This window comes from Phallusia mammillata, chromosome 1 (assembly GCF_965637545.1).
Source record: "Phallusia mammillata chromosome 1, kaPhaMamm4.hap1.1, whole genome shotgun sequence".
Lineage (NCBI taxonomy): Eukaryota > Metazoa > Chordata > Ascidiacea > Phlebobranchia > Ascidiidae > Phallusia > Phallusia mammillata.
The window spans coordinates 34,766,843-34,784,331 of NC_137252.1; the positions used below are offsets into that span (position 1 = coordinate 34,766,843).

Here is a 17,489-nt window from a genome sequence, read left to right on the forward strand (position 1 = left end):
TTGTGCTCTGTTTATAAACTTGTGCAGAAATGTACATGGAACCCAAAAGGCACAAACAAATTAACCTTCCACATTTCAAAATTGGAATAAACAATAATGAAACCATACATACAAATCAAAGACAAATAGTAGTTATTTAGTTACTAATTAAAAACACAATGCTGTTTGAAATGATTACCAATTATACACAGATATAAAATAAACTTATCTCATCTCATGATCCAACCAAACAAAAAACAACCACCGTTAGGCTACAATGCTACATGCTTACAACTTCAAAATTTTTAAATTAACTTTACAAAATAAACGTTAAAACACCAGTATTTTATCCTACGACTTTGTCTAACAACAAGCTAAAACTAGGTATTTGATAACTGTAGGTATCATCATACATCATATTATTTAACCTTTTTCTACGCCGGCATTTTATGAAATACTACAGGACACGACTAATCAACAAAACAACAAAAACCTTTTTCGTCTTCCCAAGAAAAACGCTTTGTCATTTTACGTTTGCCGAGTCATAAATACGAAACTGCGCGCCATTTCCATTGAAATAAAATTAACAGTAGTTTTCGTTCGACATTCTGTAACGCAACCTACGATGTCGAACTTTACGAAAAGCTAAAAGCCGTATCGACCGTTTTGACTTGACTTAAGTAGGAAAGCAAACAAATACTAAATACGCGACGATGCGTTTCGACAAAAGGGAGGCTGCCTTTTTCTCTCTGGCATATACTTAAATAATCTTTAAATGAGCTTTCTTACCGTTGCCTTTGGAAACAAGGAACGGAAACATTTACTTTCCTTCATTCGTATTCACCAACTTTCAATGAAAATTGTCTATACCTTTGAATACAGTAGCTCAGTCCAGTTTATGGAAAAAATGCTTGACTGTGAATGGATTATGAATGTACTTGCCTGTGTTAAAACTTTTTGTTCACGGTCCCTTGATTCATAAAATAAAGAAACTGATTGTTTTGCGACATTTTTTGCACAAAAAATCGGAAGACAGAAAATTTCATCACAAAAGCAATCGCACTATTAGAAATCACGCACAATAGAAAAATGTGCAGCACCAAATTTGGTCATTTATCCGTAAGAAAACATTCTAAATTTTCGATAAGCGTTTTAAAATTCAAGTGTGACATACAAATTGCATGACGTTTTGTTTGTGTAAGTAAGAATTTCTCAAAAAACAATTTTGTACTACAAATTAAAATGCCGAAAATTTTGCAACAGTTTAGCAATGTAAGATAACCTGTGTTTTGTTATTACAATAAATCAGAAACACCGGATCGATTAGTTTGGATTGTACAAATGGTTAAACACCAAAAACACCTTAAACTAATACATGAAAAAAACACATAGCAAAGTATTGCAAAACACAAATTGATAATGAACTTAGGGGAACAACTACTTGTTGCATTATAACACAAATGCATCAGCTTATTGTTAAGTTATAAGCATGAAAATATGGCAAACGACTGGAAAAAAAATAATATGCACACCAACATGGAATTTAATTCAGGTTTGAAAACCAATTGTGCTTGAGCTGAATTGACAGTGGTTTAGAAATTATGTGATTTGAAAAAAAGTTTGAATACTTTTTCATACCATAAGATTATTTTTACCATACTGTATAAAATTTAAGTGTCCGGATGAAACAAAGAAAAGGGCCAGTCTTTGTTTTTAACTGTTTAACATTTTTAAACAACAAATATATTATATTTTTATGGATTGAAAACAGTAGTAGACTTTTTATATGACATTACTTAACCATGCATAACTAAACACCTTTCAAATCCAGTTTTCAACTGAGGGCAAATTTGGAATTTCAAAATGTATACAGAGAAATTTGGAACAGATCCAATTCAAGTTGGAAAAATATAATAAAGAACTTTTGAGGCATACAAATATTTAAAGGAACATTACATCGTACATTTTTGCAACAAGCCAATTTGAGCTCTGAATATCTCTCTCATAACTAGTAATTAGTATTTAGAAAAGTCACCAATATGTGCAACAAACAATTTTTTTACTATCAAATATATAAACGGAAAATGTAGTGTAAAATACGAATCACAAGACTTTGAGCAGAAGCCTCTTTTTGTACCAAGTACTGATTTCTGTAAATGATGAAATGTTTAACCAAAAAACTAAATACACCAAAATTTTTTACATATTTTTACCCATGAAGCAAGTTTAAGTGTGTCTGAGAAACCATGACTGCTAGATTGGAGTTTTACGTAAAATTTAAACTGTGAAAAATTCGGTGTGTATCTACAAATGAAACAAAAAATGTGCTACATGTTCAGATTTGTGACTTTTCACCTAAAGTAGCATTCCAGAACTTTGCTTCAAACTTATTTAATCCAGTTCATCGATATCGGTCCACATAATACTTGAACTTTTATTTGCATTCCCATACAATCCTGTTGCTTTCTTCTGAACCATTCGATCGCCTGAATAGATGAACTCGACACCACCATTACCTTTTGAGTAAGATCCGAAATCGAAGCAGTCGTCAACAGAACATCCACTGGAGGGAGTATCATCAGCTGAGCTTGCTTGTGCTGAGCAGTCAACCTTGACCGGTTTGGTCTCACAATCTGATAACGGAGAACCGATTTCTATCCAATCATCGGGAGAAACAATTTCCGGAGGCTTCTGCTCGTGAGTTGGAGGAATCTTAATGCTGTGTGCATTCGGTGAGTTGTATTCCACAATGTTGTCACTATCTTGGTCCTGTTGGGATGAAAAAATCAAAATGTCTTGCAAAAGTCATATTTCCACAAGTAACTCCTTACAATATATTTTATGTGTTAAAACAAAACACGACATATGTTTAATATATTGACTTGATTTTACATTATTAAAGAAAACAGTAACAAAAAAAATGGAAATTTAAAACCAAGCTTTGGCAAATATTAAATTATGTTACGAAACAAACCAATGTTTAACTATCAACAACTTTGCGAAGGCATAGAGTATAGTGAATAAGCATAGCATAAATATTTGCATAGTCTAAATAATTAGGACCATGGACTGGAAATAAACATTGCCACAACATCCATGTGCTAGCATTTTTTCAAAAATGTTTGCTTCACATTAATTGGCTTTGTTCTTAGCAAAACTATTCTCCAAATCTGTATCCTAGAAACCTTTTCCACTTACACTAGATGAGCTTTGGTTTGCCCATTCCCCTTCATTGATGATGATGCATTCGTTCGCTTCAGGTGACATCAAACCCCTCGGAACACTCGATTCGAAATCCTCCTCAATCTCATCTTCACGAGGAGTCAGACACAGAGATGGATTCTTCCAATCTTTTCCAGCAAGAAGACGTTTTCCTTCACCCTCTTCCTGATGAGGAACTGGATCTTTTTGATCTTCTTCTTGTTTTGGTTTTTCAATTACAACATTGTCTTTTTGCTTTGGAGACAACTTTGTGTTGTCACAGATGTCAACCATCTCAAAGGATTCTTCAGATTTTTCATCAGATTCTTGTTTTGTGATATTTGCTTCTTCACTTGAAATGGATGAATTGCTTTCTATAATTGCAAGAAAAGAGGTTTAATTAAAACAAGCAAAGGCCCTGACTAAAAACTAGAACAACAGAGAAGTAATTCTTGAAATATTGCATCAAGACAATTGCTACTCTTGTGTTATAGTAAAGAAATATATCACCAACAATAGGTTTGCATGACAATACTAGAAACCCTTTTTTTATATTAACAAAATCAGTCTAAAAATCATATTTAAGTGCTATGTAATTTCTAATAACTTTTAATGTTTCTTATCAACAAACTGTGCTACAAAAACTAGTTTCTTAGTAGTTTAAACCTCCCTGTAGTCAACTACATTTTAACTACCTGATGCACTGGCAATTGGTTCTACATAAATGCTTGGTTTACGTTGTACATATTAATGACAAAAATGCAAGTGGTTTTACCCCAATATCTAACACCTAGCCAAGCACATCTTTTCAATAACCTCACCCCCTAAAACAGGGGTTCTTAAACTGGGGGGCGCGCCCCCCTAGGGGGGCGTGAAGGGTTCGCAAGGGGGGCGCACCACAATCTGGCTGCAAAGTTTTCACTTGCAAACAATTGTAAATTAATGCATTGGAATTATGTCGGCACTGATTTCGAACTTTTTGTTTAAAGTAAACGCTTCATTACTCTGAAATGGATGTCCAGTTGTACTAACATAACTTTTCTACACTGCGGGCCGGATACGTTCGCGCGTGCCGCATAGTTTACATGCCCTAGTGCCGTCTTCTCAAGCTTAGCACACGAGACTATTTTTATAGGGGCGCCAAGATTTTTTTTTTGGTCTTTTTAAAAATCTATTTAAAAACTGTTAAATTGTATAGTTAGTCTCATCTTACAAGGAATGTTTATATTATGTCACAAGTAACACAATAAGGCAATTGTTTGCGCACAATTAACACTTTTTGTTTTGTCTGTGACGTAATAAACTGGCTTTGGATCAATCCTGGGCGTTGCAATCCTATAAAAGTCGGTAATATTAATTTTACATGTCGTAACAGTAAACTTTTGTAAGGAGTAGATTAATTTTTGACAGTAACAAAGTTATCAATACGTTTTGGCAAACCTAAAAAATGGGATCGCGGGCCGTAGTTTGGTGACCCCTGTACTATACAGTCGGCTGCACATTTTTTATTCGTTCGCAATTTCGCATTAGAGATTGCTTTGGCTTTGAGTGAATCAACATTTTCTGGGCTACATATGCGTAGTTTACAAGAATACTGGCACCGTGGCTCTGTGCGCGCGCTTTTTTTGCAACTTATCAGTGTTGAAATGGCTTTTTCTAACGATTGGAACTAACTTGACAGTAGTTTAAGGCGGACCTACGATGTATGTTGTTTTCAAAAAAACAAGACAAGCATCATCAGTGCTAACGTTTTTTAGGGGGGCGTGAGAATAAATAAATAGTGTCAAGTGGGGCACGGCCGAAAAAGTTTAAGAATCCCTGCCCTAAAAACTTGTATGTCTTCTCACCTGATGCTTCATCGAAATTGGAACCAGTATTACCAAAAGGTGCAGGTGACCCAGGCACATCAGGTACACAAACTGCTTTCTCTAATTCATCGATGCTTATAATCCTGTATGTGCTCAACAGCAGACCAGGGAAACAGGCTCGGAAATATTGCACAGAAGTTTTCATCGATTCACGCTCCTCGTCTTTCGTACATTGTGCACTGGAATAAATTTGTTTATTATCAAAAAAGTTTATCATAGACAAAATTGCAAGGTACAACTAGAAGGGTGATTATTATACAATATGAAGTATTCCTTACGTACACAATATCTCTGGCAGTTTTGTTAATGGTCAAGCTAGTTCAAATCTATAGTTTCTATTACAAATTCATTTGCTATTTTTAGATTTGCGAGATAAAGTTTTTTCATGGGTGTTGTTTAATGGCAGGTATGGATACTGTAAACTGCAATTATATAACACAGTGGTTCCCAATCGCGGCACCCTGGGGTGCCAATTGCAATGCTCAGGGGTGCCGCGAGATATTGATATTGCAATACTGCGACCCATTATTCATTTTAACTTTAACCCGTTGAGGGCGGAAATTATTTATTTCTAACAGAGTTTCAGTGCGTATTAAGTTTCGCGTCTCGCAGTTATTCCCGGCTCCTTATTTCATACGGTTATTTGAAAAACAGAAACCCCAAAAATGATCCAGTTTTGCAAGGGTGACATAAACTATTTATCTCTTTGATAGGGTGCCACAAGGTCAAAAAGGTTGGGAGCCACTGGTATAACAAGCAAATATCTACACACAAAAAAAAACAAATTAAACCTAATTTTATTCCTGTCAAATTATTTTTTGTTTTGATGTGAACTAGTTTTTGTAACTTCAAAACACACAAATAATACAGAAATTACATATTGAACACAGAATACTTTTTTTGCTGTGACTAATCAAATTTTATTCTCATAACCTAAATGATGCTCTTTTGGCAAACATACTGTCTATTTGCTTTTTCTGACACCTATTCAAGTTTCTTCAATAATAACACACTGTTTTCGCAAGAAGAACATCATTTAGTTTAACAGTTCATATAGCTTTATTTATGTTGTTACAAAATGTGAACAATGCTTACAATAAACTGTAGTTGTGTGCACAGTCGTACATGAGAGTAAGAAGACCTTGACCACTTGAAGTGTAAATATCAGCAACGTTAACGAGCTTATCGTGGTGTGCATACGATCGCAAAAGCTCCTGAAATGCAAAGTATGACATCATTACAACAAAGTTAGTGGTCAAAGTAACGGCCCAAATAGACGTAAAAAGCGACATGCTTTATTTTTTAAACGTTTCGGCAAATGCTCATAATTTATACTGGCCACATCAGTTACGCCCGTTTATATCCACTTCCGGTGAAGGAATGATAAAAAGTAGCGAAACAAGCGTCGCATAAAACCGATAGATAAAAAGGTTACAACAAACAGTTTAAGAAAACAAACCTTTCCCAAACCAACAAACAAAATATATTTCCCAGAATATTCGGTTGATTGTTTTAATTTTCAACTTACATGTTCAACAGTTTGCAGTTTTTCGATGATTGTTGTACCGTCGTCCAACACGGCGTTTGAAAGTCCCTTTTCCATTAAAAGTGTCAAGTAATGATCTTTCTTTTCTTCACTCCACAGAAAAGGATGTTTAACAACCTGGAATTTAAAAAAATGATACTTGATAAGTTTTATTGTGTACAGGTTCAATAAAATAGCAAATTAGATTCTATTTGAATAAGGTACTAATGATGGTGATTTAAGTGGAAAAATTGTGTTTTACAAAGTAAAAGATGAATGACGTGCATGTTTGGCTGAACAAAAATTTAAATTAAAACTATAAATGGCATGAGAATCGATACATGCAAAGATACTACAATGTAACCAACAATATTTTCATAATTGGTTCATTAAAGTTCTTACATCGCCCATGGTGAATCGTTTATCAGCATCCTTCTGTATCATGTGTCTAACCAAGTGGTGTGCAAGAGGTTTGTCAGCGATCGCCTTCAAATTATACCTGCACAAAAAATATAGGGTACATTTCTTTGTCAATTTTTTATGTGACTCAAGTGGTAATAAATAACAAGTTGGCAAATGTTTATTTCCAGGCTAAAATTAGTGGAATCAAGAACAAATTAATTTCACTAAAAAGCATCTTCAGTGTCTATAGGGAGCAATAAAAGGGATTAAAATTAGAAAAAGCTAAAAGTTTCTTCACGATCTTTTCTCAACTGAAAGCCCAGCAGACTAAACTGACTAAACATGCAATGAATGATAAGAAATGCACGAAATCAAAGCCGTAAAAGGCGACAAAAAACACACATCACTTACACCTTAGTAAAACCGTTTTTTTATTGTTAATTTTTTCATCGATTTTGTTTAGCCATTTGTCTTCGGCTAAATCGAGGTCAGCAGTATGTGGCTGTTCGATAAACGGAACACAGTAGCAACTTTCAATTGGTGGCTTCTTCGCAAATTCGTTGGGGTGTCGTTCTTTATAATGGTGCAAAAGCGCCGTCCCATCATTGCGCTGCGAAGTGTCAAACTTCGCACAAGTGTCAAACCGACACCCCAACGAGTTTGCGAAGAATCCACCAATTGAAAGTTGCTACTGTGTCCTGTTTGTCGAACAGCCTTAAGTATGTTGCTGTTAACATTTATTTGAGCCGTTATGCTCGTGCATGAGACTTCAAAAAATGGTGGTTCTCAAATTTTATTGATCTTTTGCAAGTGAAAAACAGAACTGTATTTAAACTAAACAAACTTTTATTATGATGTTGTAACAGTTTGTGCATATATTTGTGAAATACATCAACGTAAATGCTTGGTAGTGTGTTGTGTTTTCTTGTAACTCTAAATAAACCCTATAGGTCACCCTTGACATAGGAAATTGTATACAAGACTAAGACATATTTTCATTAAGATAGAAAATACATAAACTTCTCCTAACCAACATAGGATATGAAATGCATATTCTTGCCACAACATTTGAAATAAATCAACATAAAATACTTACATTCCGCGTGATATATTGCTGATGCAAACAATGGGCAAAGTATCTGGATCTCCGAATGGGTGACCTCCGTTTGTCAGCATGTAGAACATAACCATTCCAAGTGACTAAAACAAAAGATAAATGAGCACTTAAATGTTTAAGCTTCACAGTTTAACAACCTTTATATTATATTTTAATGATATCAGGTAGTTATTTTTTGTGTTGCTTCAAAAAACAAAGTTTGTTATCTGTTTATTTTGAACTTTTTAGCATGATTCAAACATATTGCAAATATATGTCTAATCAAGTTTGCAAGCTACAAAACAAAAATTATGTTTTGGGAGCCTATGGGTGAACCACTGAGTCATCTGGAGTCAAACTTTGCAAGAATTAAATTTGATTAACTAACTATCATCTGTGTAAATTTGAATAAGTTTGAAGCACTCTTTCTTGACCAAACACCTGGAACAAACCAGCATTAGAGAGTAAAAAGAATCCTGACATAAACAATTTAACTTGTAACTCACAGCAACATCAGAAGCTGGAGTAAACAATAGTTGATTGTCGTCGGAAAAAACTTCTCTCATCATCCAACATAACGAGGGTAAAGTTGGGCCGAGCGTTTGTCGTTGAGCGGCAGATGTTTGTCGACAGTGTATGCCGTAATCGGTCAACCGTAACTCATTGTCCGATGTCAGGATAACATTTGTAGGCTAAAACAAAGACACGATTATTGAGATAATATACCTTTATATTCAACGTCAACATGAATAAACACGAGAAAATTCAATGTATCATCATAGTACACCAGGCCTATTGAAGAGGTCATACCGAAAAAGCTGGTCACTAAGCATTCCCGAATGGCAAGGCACAGGCTAGAAAAATCTCAGTCCACAATAGAATTAAAACCCAATACAAGAGTCTTTTTGGAACTGAAGCTCTACCAAACGAGCTACACAGGCTCAGTGGTAAAGCTATTGAAAGTCGAATCACAAGCACCACTGCCTGTCTTGATTTGTGTATGTTACAAAAATTTTAGCTTAAAGACTTAAAGACCAACTTAAAGATCTGCTTGTTAGAAATCTGTTCATTTATTTTATCTCAACAAAGCCTCTTACCTTGATAGCCATGTGCAATATGTCGTTTTGGTGCAAAAAATAAAGTGCTTCTGCCAGGTGGTGGCAGCCTTGAGCAGCAGGAATGGGAAGAGATGCAACTTTTCGACGGAAAACTTCATCCAGAGAAAATTCTCCAACTGGCTGAATCTGAAAATTTGTTGGTAAAAAAATGATTATTTATTTCATACTGGTAAGAATTAAAAAAGGGGCCAATGTAATGATAAAAATGTAATGTATTATAATTTATTAGCAAACTTCAACAGTGGAATAATTGTCAGGTTTGACAATAGATCCATTGTTGTGTCAGTTAATGTATGTGACACAACAATGACTCAATTGTATTTAAATTAGAACCTCAGGCAGAGCAAATAGTTTTGGCAAAAAGATTAGTAACCCAACAGCATGGAAGGATTGCAAATCACCTAAAACATATTATGTGGCACAGTTGAAAGAACAGTGTTTAGGCTACAGAGTTTCAAAAGATGGAAATTAAATTTCTTGCTAATTATTTTTTAAATCATACCACATAACAATGGCCTTTGTCTTTCACAATGGAGATGTATTTATTGAGGCCAGTTTGTGTGGGAAGATCCAATAAATGACTGGTTATTCCTTTCTGCGAGAGAAGTGGGGCTCGTTTGGAGTTGACCTTCTTCACTGCGACCTCTTGACCTTGACTGGTGAGACTCAAGTAAATGTTACTGTAGTCAGGTCTGCAAAAAATTGAAACAAATTTATTAACCCTTCCCCTTATGCCTACAATTCCCAATTTAAATGCATGCCAGCTAATCATATTATTTATTTAATTTCATAAAAATTGTAAATAAAAAAGAATATATGCTGTTTATACATGATATTATTCTGATTAATCACTTAAAAACACTTGGCAAAACACTTTTTCAATGAACCATAATCTTTTTACCTGCTTCAAGACAGAAAACATACTAAAACCTTTCAATTACAGTTAATACAGTTGAAAACTAAGTGCAAATTAAAGACTTTAGTCAAATTATTTTACGTAGCTTACCCAGTGCCGATGTGAAGATGTTTCTGATTGTCACAAACAAACACTGTTTGTTCATTTCCCTCATTGTCTGTCCAATGTAGTTGTCTTAAACTGTCAACATCCATTTCAGATAAATCCTCAAATCGTGGTGCCCATCGCAGTGATACAGGGTTCCAAGGTATATCAGAATCAATTGCATTAAATCCATCCGTCACGAGGATGTCATTTTCCAAAATTGGAGAGCCGTTATCAAACGATTTAGTCCTATATGCTTCGGATTGCAAAATATTTGTATCGCTATCCAGCCACTGTTTTAAGTTGCTCATTTTTGGCTGCGCGTTCCCGTTGTGCTTCAGTTTCGGGTTTGGATCTTTCTTTGTGTTTTCGTAGAAGACCAGCGGATGTGAGAAGTGGACGCTCTTCCGTGCTCCGATGCTGCACTCGGATGATGAAGAACTTTGTCGCCGACGACGCGCAGTTATCACGGCGACTTCACTCCATCTGTTTTGTTGGGTTGTTTTCTTCAGAATTTCAGCAGATTTGTCCTACAAACAAAAAAAGGCAACATTACCTTTTTAAAATAGTTTCAAATGGTGTCCAATAACAGATAGCTGGTTTTTGTTACATAAGGTTAAATACTAATGATTTAAAACTTTTCAAAACTAGAAGGGTGAATTTCACCATAATTGTCCTTAATTTACTGTACTCGAAATACCTTCGTAAATTAAACCTATAAAAACAAAGCCAAGTTTTTCAAGGTAGGATGCAGGGAAACAGAGAAGAAATTATATAGCAAAACTAAATTTATTGTCCGAACTTCTTAACACTGGTGGCTCCACGAAGAAGCTCATTATTCTCCCTACTTGGAACTAAGAAGCCCAATTTAAAAAAAATCCTACATCATGTATCTCTTCCTCTTCTTGTTTAATTTCTTCATTTTTGTTTGTTGCAACTTTTTTCTTCCCTCCTGCAGTTTTCTTTTTGTTTTTCTTTTTCCTTCCCTTACTGGAATCAACTTTTGGAACAGCACAATTTTCATCAACGTGGTCACCATCAGCGTTTATATCTTCTACATCATTTTCAACATCCAGCTTGTTATCAGTTTGTACCAGTTCTTCCTTCTCATCAGTTGAATCAGAAATGTGATCGTTGCACTTTTTGTTGTCGTTGTGATCAATGATGTTGTTTGCGACGCTGGGTTTAGTTTTCTTGGCTTTTCCACGCTGTCGCCTGCGTTTCCGATTCTTTGGGTCATTTGAGATGTCGTCGAAAAGTTCCGCTTCATTTTTTCGACGTTCTTCTTCCATTGTTACTCTTTGTGACTTAATTATCTAAAAAAAATTGTTTAAAATTTATTTATTGACCAAAGGCAGCAAAAATATGTTTAACATTTTTGTGATTTAGTTTTGTTAATGTAGTAATATTTAATATTTATATTTGGAAGACCTATGGTAAAAATCCAGGGTTTAACTTAAACACACCCATTTGTCAGGTGTACAAATTTGACAAAAGTTTAAACCACTTTTTCTGGACCAAATCAATAAAATCACAGACCGTAAAAAAAGTTTGAACACAAGACAATTTACAGAAACAATATGTGTTTTATTATGTTAGGAGGAGATACAGGTCAAAATTAAAGAAAACGAAACAGGTCAAATTTTTTTATTCACCTTCAAGCATCTTCTCATGTTTCTGTTCGACGAGTTTTTAACGGACGGAGGAATTCTCAATAAGTCGTCAATTTCTTTGCAGAACAAAAGCTCTCTGTCACTTTTAAATCTGAAATATCATCAAATCACATCGGTATTTCGCATGTAAATCAGCCACATTATACCAAACCCTTTGCTAAACTTGTTTACTACATGCCTATTTTTATTCACAAAACACAGAACTTTTACAGCATTTAATTCAACCAGATAATAATATATATCAATTTGACTAAAAAATTTGGGTATTTAACACATAAAACAAAATTTATTGTTTACAATTTCTAACGCTTCCCAGCATATTAAGGGTGCCATAAAAATCAACATCAATCCTTTTTCCTCTACCTAATATTTCCACTGTGGAAGTACTCACCTGTTAACTAGATCAAGCAATCCATTCTGTACAGATTTAAGCAAACATTCACCATTGAATCTGACACCGAAGTCAAGTAACATGTGTGCAAGCGACAAATCATCCTCTAAGCTCCTGCATCGAGTCAATGACAGGAGATTAGAACCATTTATCAGCTAATCCACTAAATCCGGGGTATTGTGTCAAAATGACACTTTTTTAACAATTTTTTAACAACCATTTTTTTAAATTAAAAAGTTGGGATATTGAGCCAAGGTGAATTATAACTTGTACCAATTATCTAATATTTGTTATCATACAAATTATTTGTGGACTTAAACATAAATAAACAAAGAAACAAAAACACTCTTATTGCGAAATTAAGTACTGCTTATCTTATTTTCCATGTTAAATAAGTAGCTACATGAACATACATGTAAAAACATATTCATAAAAGTAATATGTCCATCTAACCAAGCTTTAATTTATAACAAACAACAGACAAACAAAAAAAGCTGACCTCAGCAAAATTCGAGTCTCGTAGTCAGTAGGTGATGGGTTTCGAACAAGCAATCTTTGAACAAACAAAAAATGATTTATTGTGTAGTTTTAATAGAAATACAATACTAATAAATTACATTCAGTAAAAAGAACAAAGTATTTGAAAAAAAATCTGAACATTTTTTTTATTGTCAAAACTGTAGTAGGGATTTAGTTCAAATATTAAACCCATTTACAGTTTACAGTCAATAATTTTTAACAAAGCGACAACAGAATTAATAATTTAAACCATAAATCCCTTAACACACATACACAATGTAAAGTATGTTAACCTGCTAACACAGGAATCCTGCCCAGTTCGTAGTTGATGTTTCAAAAGGAAAAACAGAATATTCCACGGAGCTGATTTGTCTTCCAATGCTGCATCCAACTTTTTAACATCTGTAACAAATATAAATGGAGTTATGATCGAACAGTGCCTATTGTTACTGTCATAATCAGAGGCGAACAGGCACTGCATGTTTAAGCCAAGTACAAAAGGTGATATTTTGATGAACATATTCATACTGAGACCAGCCATGAAGCATCCATGCAGACCAGCAATCATGGCATACACAAAAAAATTGTAGTGCTCCAGGCCAATTGAAGGCGTTATACCGAATTAAGCCACTGCAGGCCAGGCTAGATTTTTCTGGCTTTTGCCTTGCCATGTAGGATTGCATGGGAGACCGGCTTGGTTTGGATAACACCTTCAATGGACCTGGTATACTACTATTTAATGATGCTGGTAGTCTACAAACTAAAACTTCAAAACTGAGATTAAAATCAAGACAGTCACTTACCTTTTCCTGTTTCTGATGGAGTTTCATAATCCAATAATATTTTAATCAACCGACCAATTCTTCCCATATCTTCTGCTGAAAGTGTTCGGAACTGCTCCAGTAGATCAGACCTTAAAAGATAAGAAAATTGTACACAGGATTGATTGATTGTTACGATGAAAATACTGGTAAAAAACAGGTTATTCCTAAATGCTTTGGAATTCTTTAGGCAACAGACAATCCAAAAACAAAATCTCTGCATTAAGTACTTCAGAAATGGTTCACAGACATGATAGGGAACTACTTGGTGAAACAAGCACCTATACTTTAAGACTGGTTCTGTGGTAAATAATAGCAATTTTTTTATAATATTATAATCTTTTACAGGTTTTAACCAATCCATAATTTTTTTTACAACTAGGCAAAATTTGTTTCACATAAGCACTAAATTCTAAGACAGTGGTTCTCAAACTTTTTTGACCGTGACCCAAATCTGAGTTTTATAAACATCTCACGACTCAAGCCTCAAACATCAAAAAATGTAACAATTTCGAGGCCACGTCGTCGCTGCATAGGAGTCTGCCCATGTCAAAATGGCTGCAGGTTTAACGAGTTCGATTCGACAATACTACATAACACAACACACATTGTGGCTTTGCAGTACCATGATGATTGATAGAAGTGAATCCCAAATCTAAAAATGTTTCCTTGTACGAATCGCCTACTTATCCTCAAACGCTAACTGTTACATCTCCACGTTCAGTTTCGCATGATTAACTTTTATTCCCTGTGCTATGACGTAACAATCGCCATGTACGTAACATTAAAATTGGAAGGCTATTGTAGTTAGTTCATTTTACTGTACAACGTGGTCGAGTGAGGGGACTTCACTACTACTACATTAAGTAAGTTCGTCTGTGTTTACTTAATGCAGTAATAGTTCGTTTGGGCAGAATTAAATCACCCGAGCGCGACCCATTTTTTGACCCTGCGCGACCCATGTTTGGGTCGCGACCCATACTTTGAGAACCACTGTTCTAAGATAAACTTTAGCTTACCGATTGCTAAAGTTGCTGACAAGGAGTTGCAGTACGTTCATCAATTTACCAACGACCTTCAACCTTGATTGAAGGTCTTGTTGACCTCCAGCCGACCTTGAATGATCCTCTGAGAGACGAATCAGCAAATCAGCCCAGTTGAAAGCCTTCACAAGTTTTAGGGCTGCCTAAAAACAGAGCAGATGAGGTCAACAAAAAAATAAACATTTTTAACTTTTTTCATTTTTGTTTCATGTTTTGCAATCTTGGTTATTACATTTTTTCAGAGCTGACTAAAAAAGGCCAAAATTTAGGAACAAATAATCTTTTATTGAAATTAAATTGCCAAACTTGTATATTTTAGTCAAATTCTTTTTTAAACTAAGCATTTAAGTGTTATTTTGAGATGTTAACAGTTAGTTGATTTATGCTTACATCTTTTTGTTTTGGTTTGCTAGCTTCAAGTAGACATTGAATTGTGTTGATGAAGTCAGAGACAGTGGAGACATGAGAAGCTCGGCAAATCGCGTTGAGAAAATGTTCCTCGCAAAATAGAGCGGAATTTTGTTGTCCATTCAGCATAGAGTAAACTCCGACACAGTAAACAGCAATTGGGTTGGCAAACACCGTCAACTCACAGTATAGCTGCAAAAAGTGGAGGTTTCAGTATTTAACCAGTGTTTAAGAGCTACAAAATCATGTTTGCTTTTAGAAGCCAAGATCCACTGGGTACCCTACTTGCTTTATTTATTATTTTTTGTCTTGTTCCAAGCAATACACTTTCCCAATTTGCCCCGTTTTAGTAGTTTTAAAACAGCTATACAAAACACTTGGTACCATTTGTCTATTCTTGCTAAACCAGGTGTTTTTAAGCATCAAAAACAAACATTTTAGCATGAAAATATATATTTCTGTATATTTTACAAGGCATGACTTATTTGTTAAAATCAACACACTGCAAATGACCAAGTTTAAATGTGATTAATAAACCAAACTTCAAACCAGCTGTAACATTGACCGTTTCCTAAATATTACACACTTCAAAATTACAGAATAACAGGTTGAACACGGCATCCCACTTACCGCTTCATACATGACATTTGGCCTGTTGCTGTCGGCATTATGGTCAATCAGAACTTGGGCAACCGATTTGTACGCAGAGTTTTCAGGTGCATCGATATCTTTCGGGTAAGCATGGCGCAAAGCTTGACAAAACACCTCCCAGTTTTTGCAAATTGCATGTTCCTGAAGAAAAAATAAAAATGAATTGAATAACAACAGGCATCTCAAAGTGGCATAAATTGCCAAAACACTTAATGTCAATGCAGTATTGACATATATTGGGCTTGAATGAACTGAAGATTTAATAAGATGGCAAAACCAAAAAATTTCAAACTTCTAAATTCTAAGTATTTGTACAAAAGGGATATTCTGAATTTATGATGGGGTGTGTTGCTACAAAAAGGTTGGGAACTACTGTATTAAAGCATGCCAGTTATAAATCAGTATTTCCCAGACAAAATATGAATAGATCTGTGTTTAGTGTTACAAACATACCCCTGATTTTGCAGTGTAAACCATCTTTGCACCGGCTTCCAAAAGACATTGCACAATTTTGGCATGTCCTTTTTGTGCTGCAAGAAACAATGCACTTTCCCCAGTCTGAAAAAAAAATACAATAGGCACATCGCATGAGGAACTGCAATAAATTATGGAAGAAAAAGCCATTGTACACACAGATGCTATGAGTCAAAATGTTTCAGCCAATAAAACTTTCTTCCTCAGTCAAACCTTGCTAAAATGATTATTTGACCTTTTTAAATGTGGCTGGTAAAATGTTGTAATGATTAGTTCACATGAAAAGTTCAGTCATTTGTCCCTAAGATTGTGGGATATTTTTGCCCTAACAGCATCAAGATCTTGTTTATACTATGCTTTATTTCTCTTTTCATAATGCATTTTTGATTTTCTACAACTTACTTTGCTTCGATAGTTGACGTCAGCCGATCTTGAAATGAGGAACTTCACGACCTCTAGTTGACCTTCAAGGGAAGCCACACACAATGCTGACATTTCCTGCAAAAAAATTTGTAAGCTAATTTTACTTTAAACTATTTGTTATCATTCATATTATATTGCTGGTATAGGAAACCTTACAATTTTACACACAAACTTTTCAAAGTATATCAACAGTTGATTAAACTCACTTTTCCATCTTTGCTGTTGCTACTTCTGACAATATTTAAATCAATTCCAAGATCAATCAGGTTCTTTAGTTTATTCACATTTCCCTTCTTGCATTCTTCAAAAAATTCTTGTTCTGTATCACGCATGTTAGTTTGCTTTTCCTATTTATTCAACAGGAAACAAATGATTATTTTAAATGCAGGTAATGTTTCAGTTTAAGCATAAGATTGAAATAACTTAAATTGTAGTATATTATTTGAGTAAATTTGTAGTATATATATTATATGTCCAGTGGTGGGATTCAAATTTTTTGTCAGTCGGTTCTATCACAAAAGTCATATTTTTCAGCCAGTTCTGTTACAGAAAGTCCATTGACAGTAACCAGTAATGCTAACCGGTTCGCTGATCTCATAAAATTTTGTAAGATGGTTCTATAGAACCGGTGCGAACCAGCTGAATCCCACCACTGCTTATATGTATAGAGCTACAAATAACACAACATCAATCTGTTTAAAAGCATACTCTTATTATTTTAGTGTTGTCATGTTACAAACTTAGTTACGATTTCGTAAATACAAGACATGTAGTACAATAGTAAACTACACATCACTATTTTTTTCATTAAATTTTCATCGAAACCAAATAATATTTAAAATACATTTTACACCAACTTTCAAAGCATGCTGTTCAGTTTAAGTAGTTTAAACAGGG

The 17,489-nt window shown here is 34.6% G+C and overlaps 1 protein-coding gene across 1 annotated transcript; it reads right to left on the reverse strand.

Annotated features, from left to right (window-relative positions):
- Positions 1-1,012: 1,012 nt before the first annotated feature.
- On the reverse strand, positions 1,013-16,971 carry LOC145208906 (uncharacterized). Its single transcript, XM_080079156.1, has 23 exons — positions 16,799-16,971; positions 16,572-16,667; positions 16,149-16,253; positions 15,675-15,836; positions 15,027-15,236; positions 14,613-14,779; positions 13,576-13,685; positions 13,066-13,174; positions 12,753-12,806; positions 12,254-12,367; positions 11,845-11,953; positions 11,074-11,505; positions 10,196-10,719; positions 9,692-9,881; positions 9,169-9,315; positions 8,578-8,763; positions 8,072-8,175; positions 6,976-7,072; positions 6,577-6,711; positions 6,144-6,262; positions 5,028-5,227; positions 3,178-3,554; positions 1,013-2,748 (listed from the first exon to the last, which is right to left on the reverse strand). The coding sequence occupies exons 1-23, from the start codon at positions 16,922-16,924 to the stop codon at positions 2,371-2,373; spliced, it is 4,251 nt and encodes a 1,416-aa protein (XP_079935282.1). The 5' UTR covers positions 16,925-16,971; the 3' UTR covers positions 1,013-2,370.
- Between the last annotated feature and the right edge of the window lie 518 nt (positions 16,972-17,489).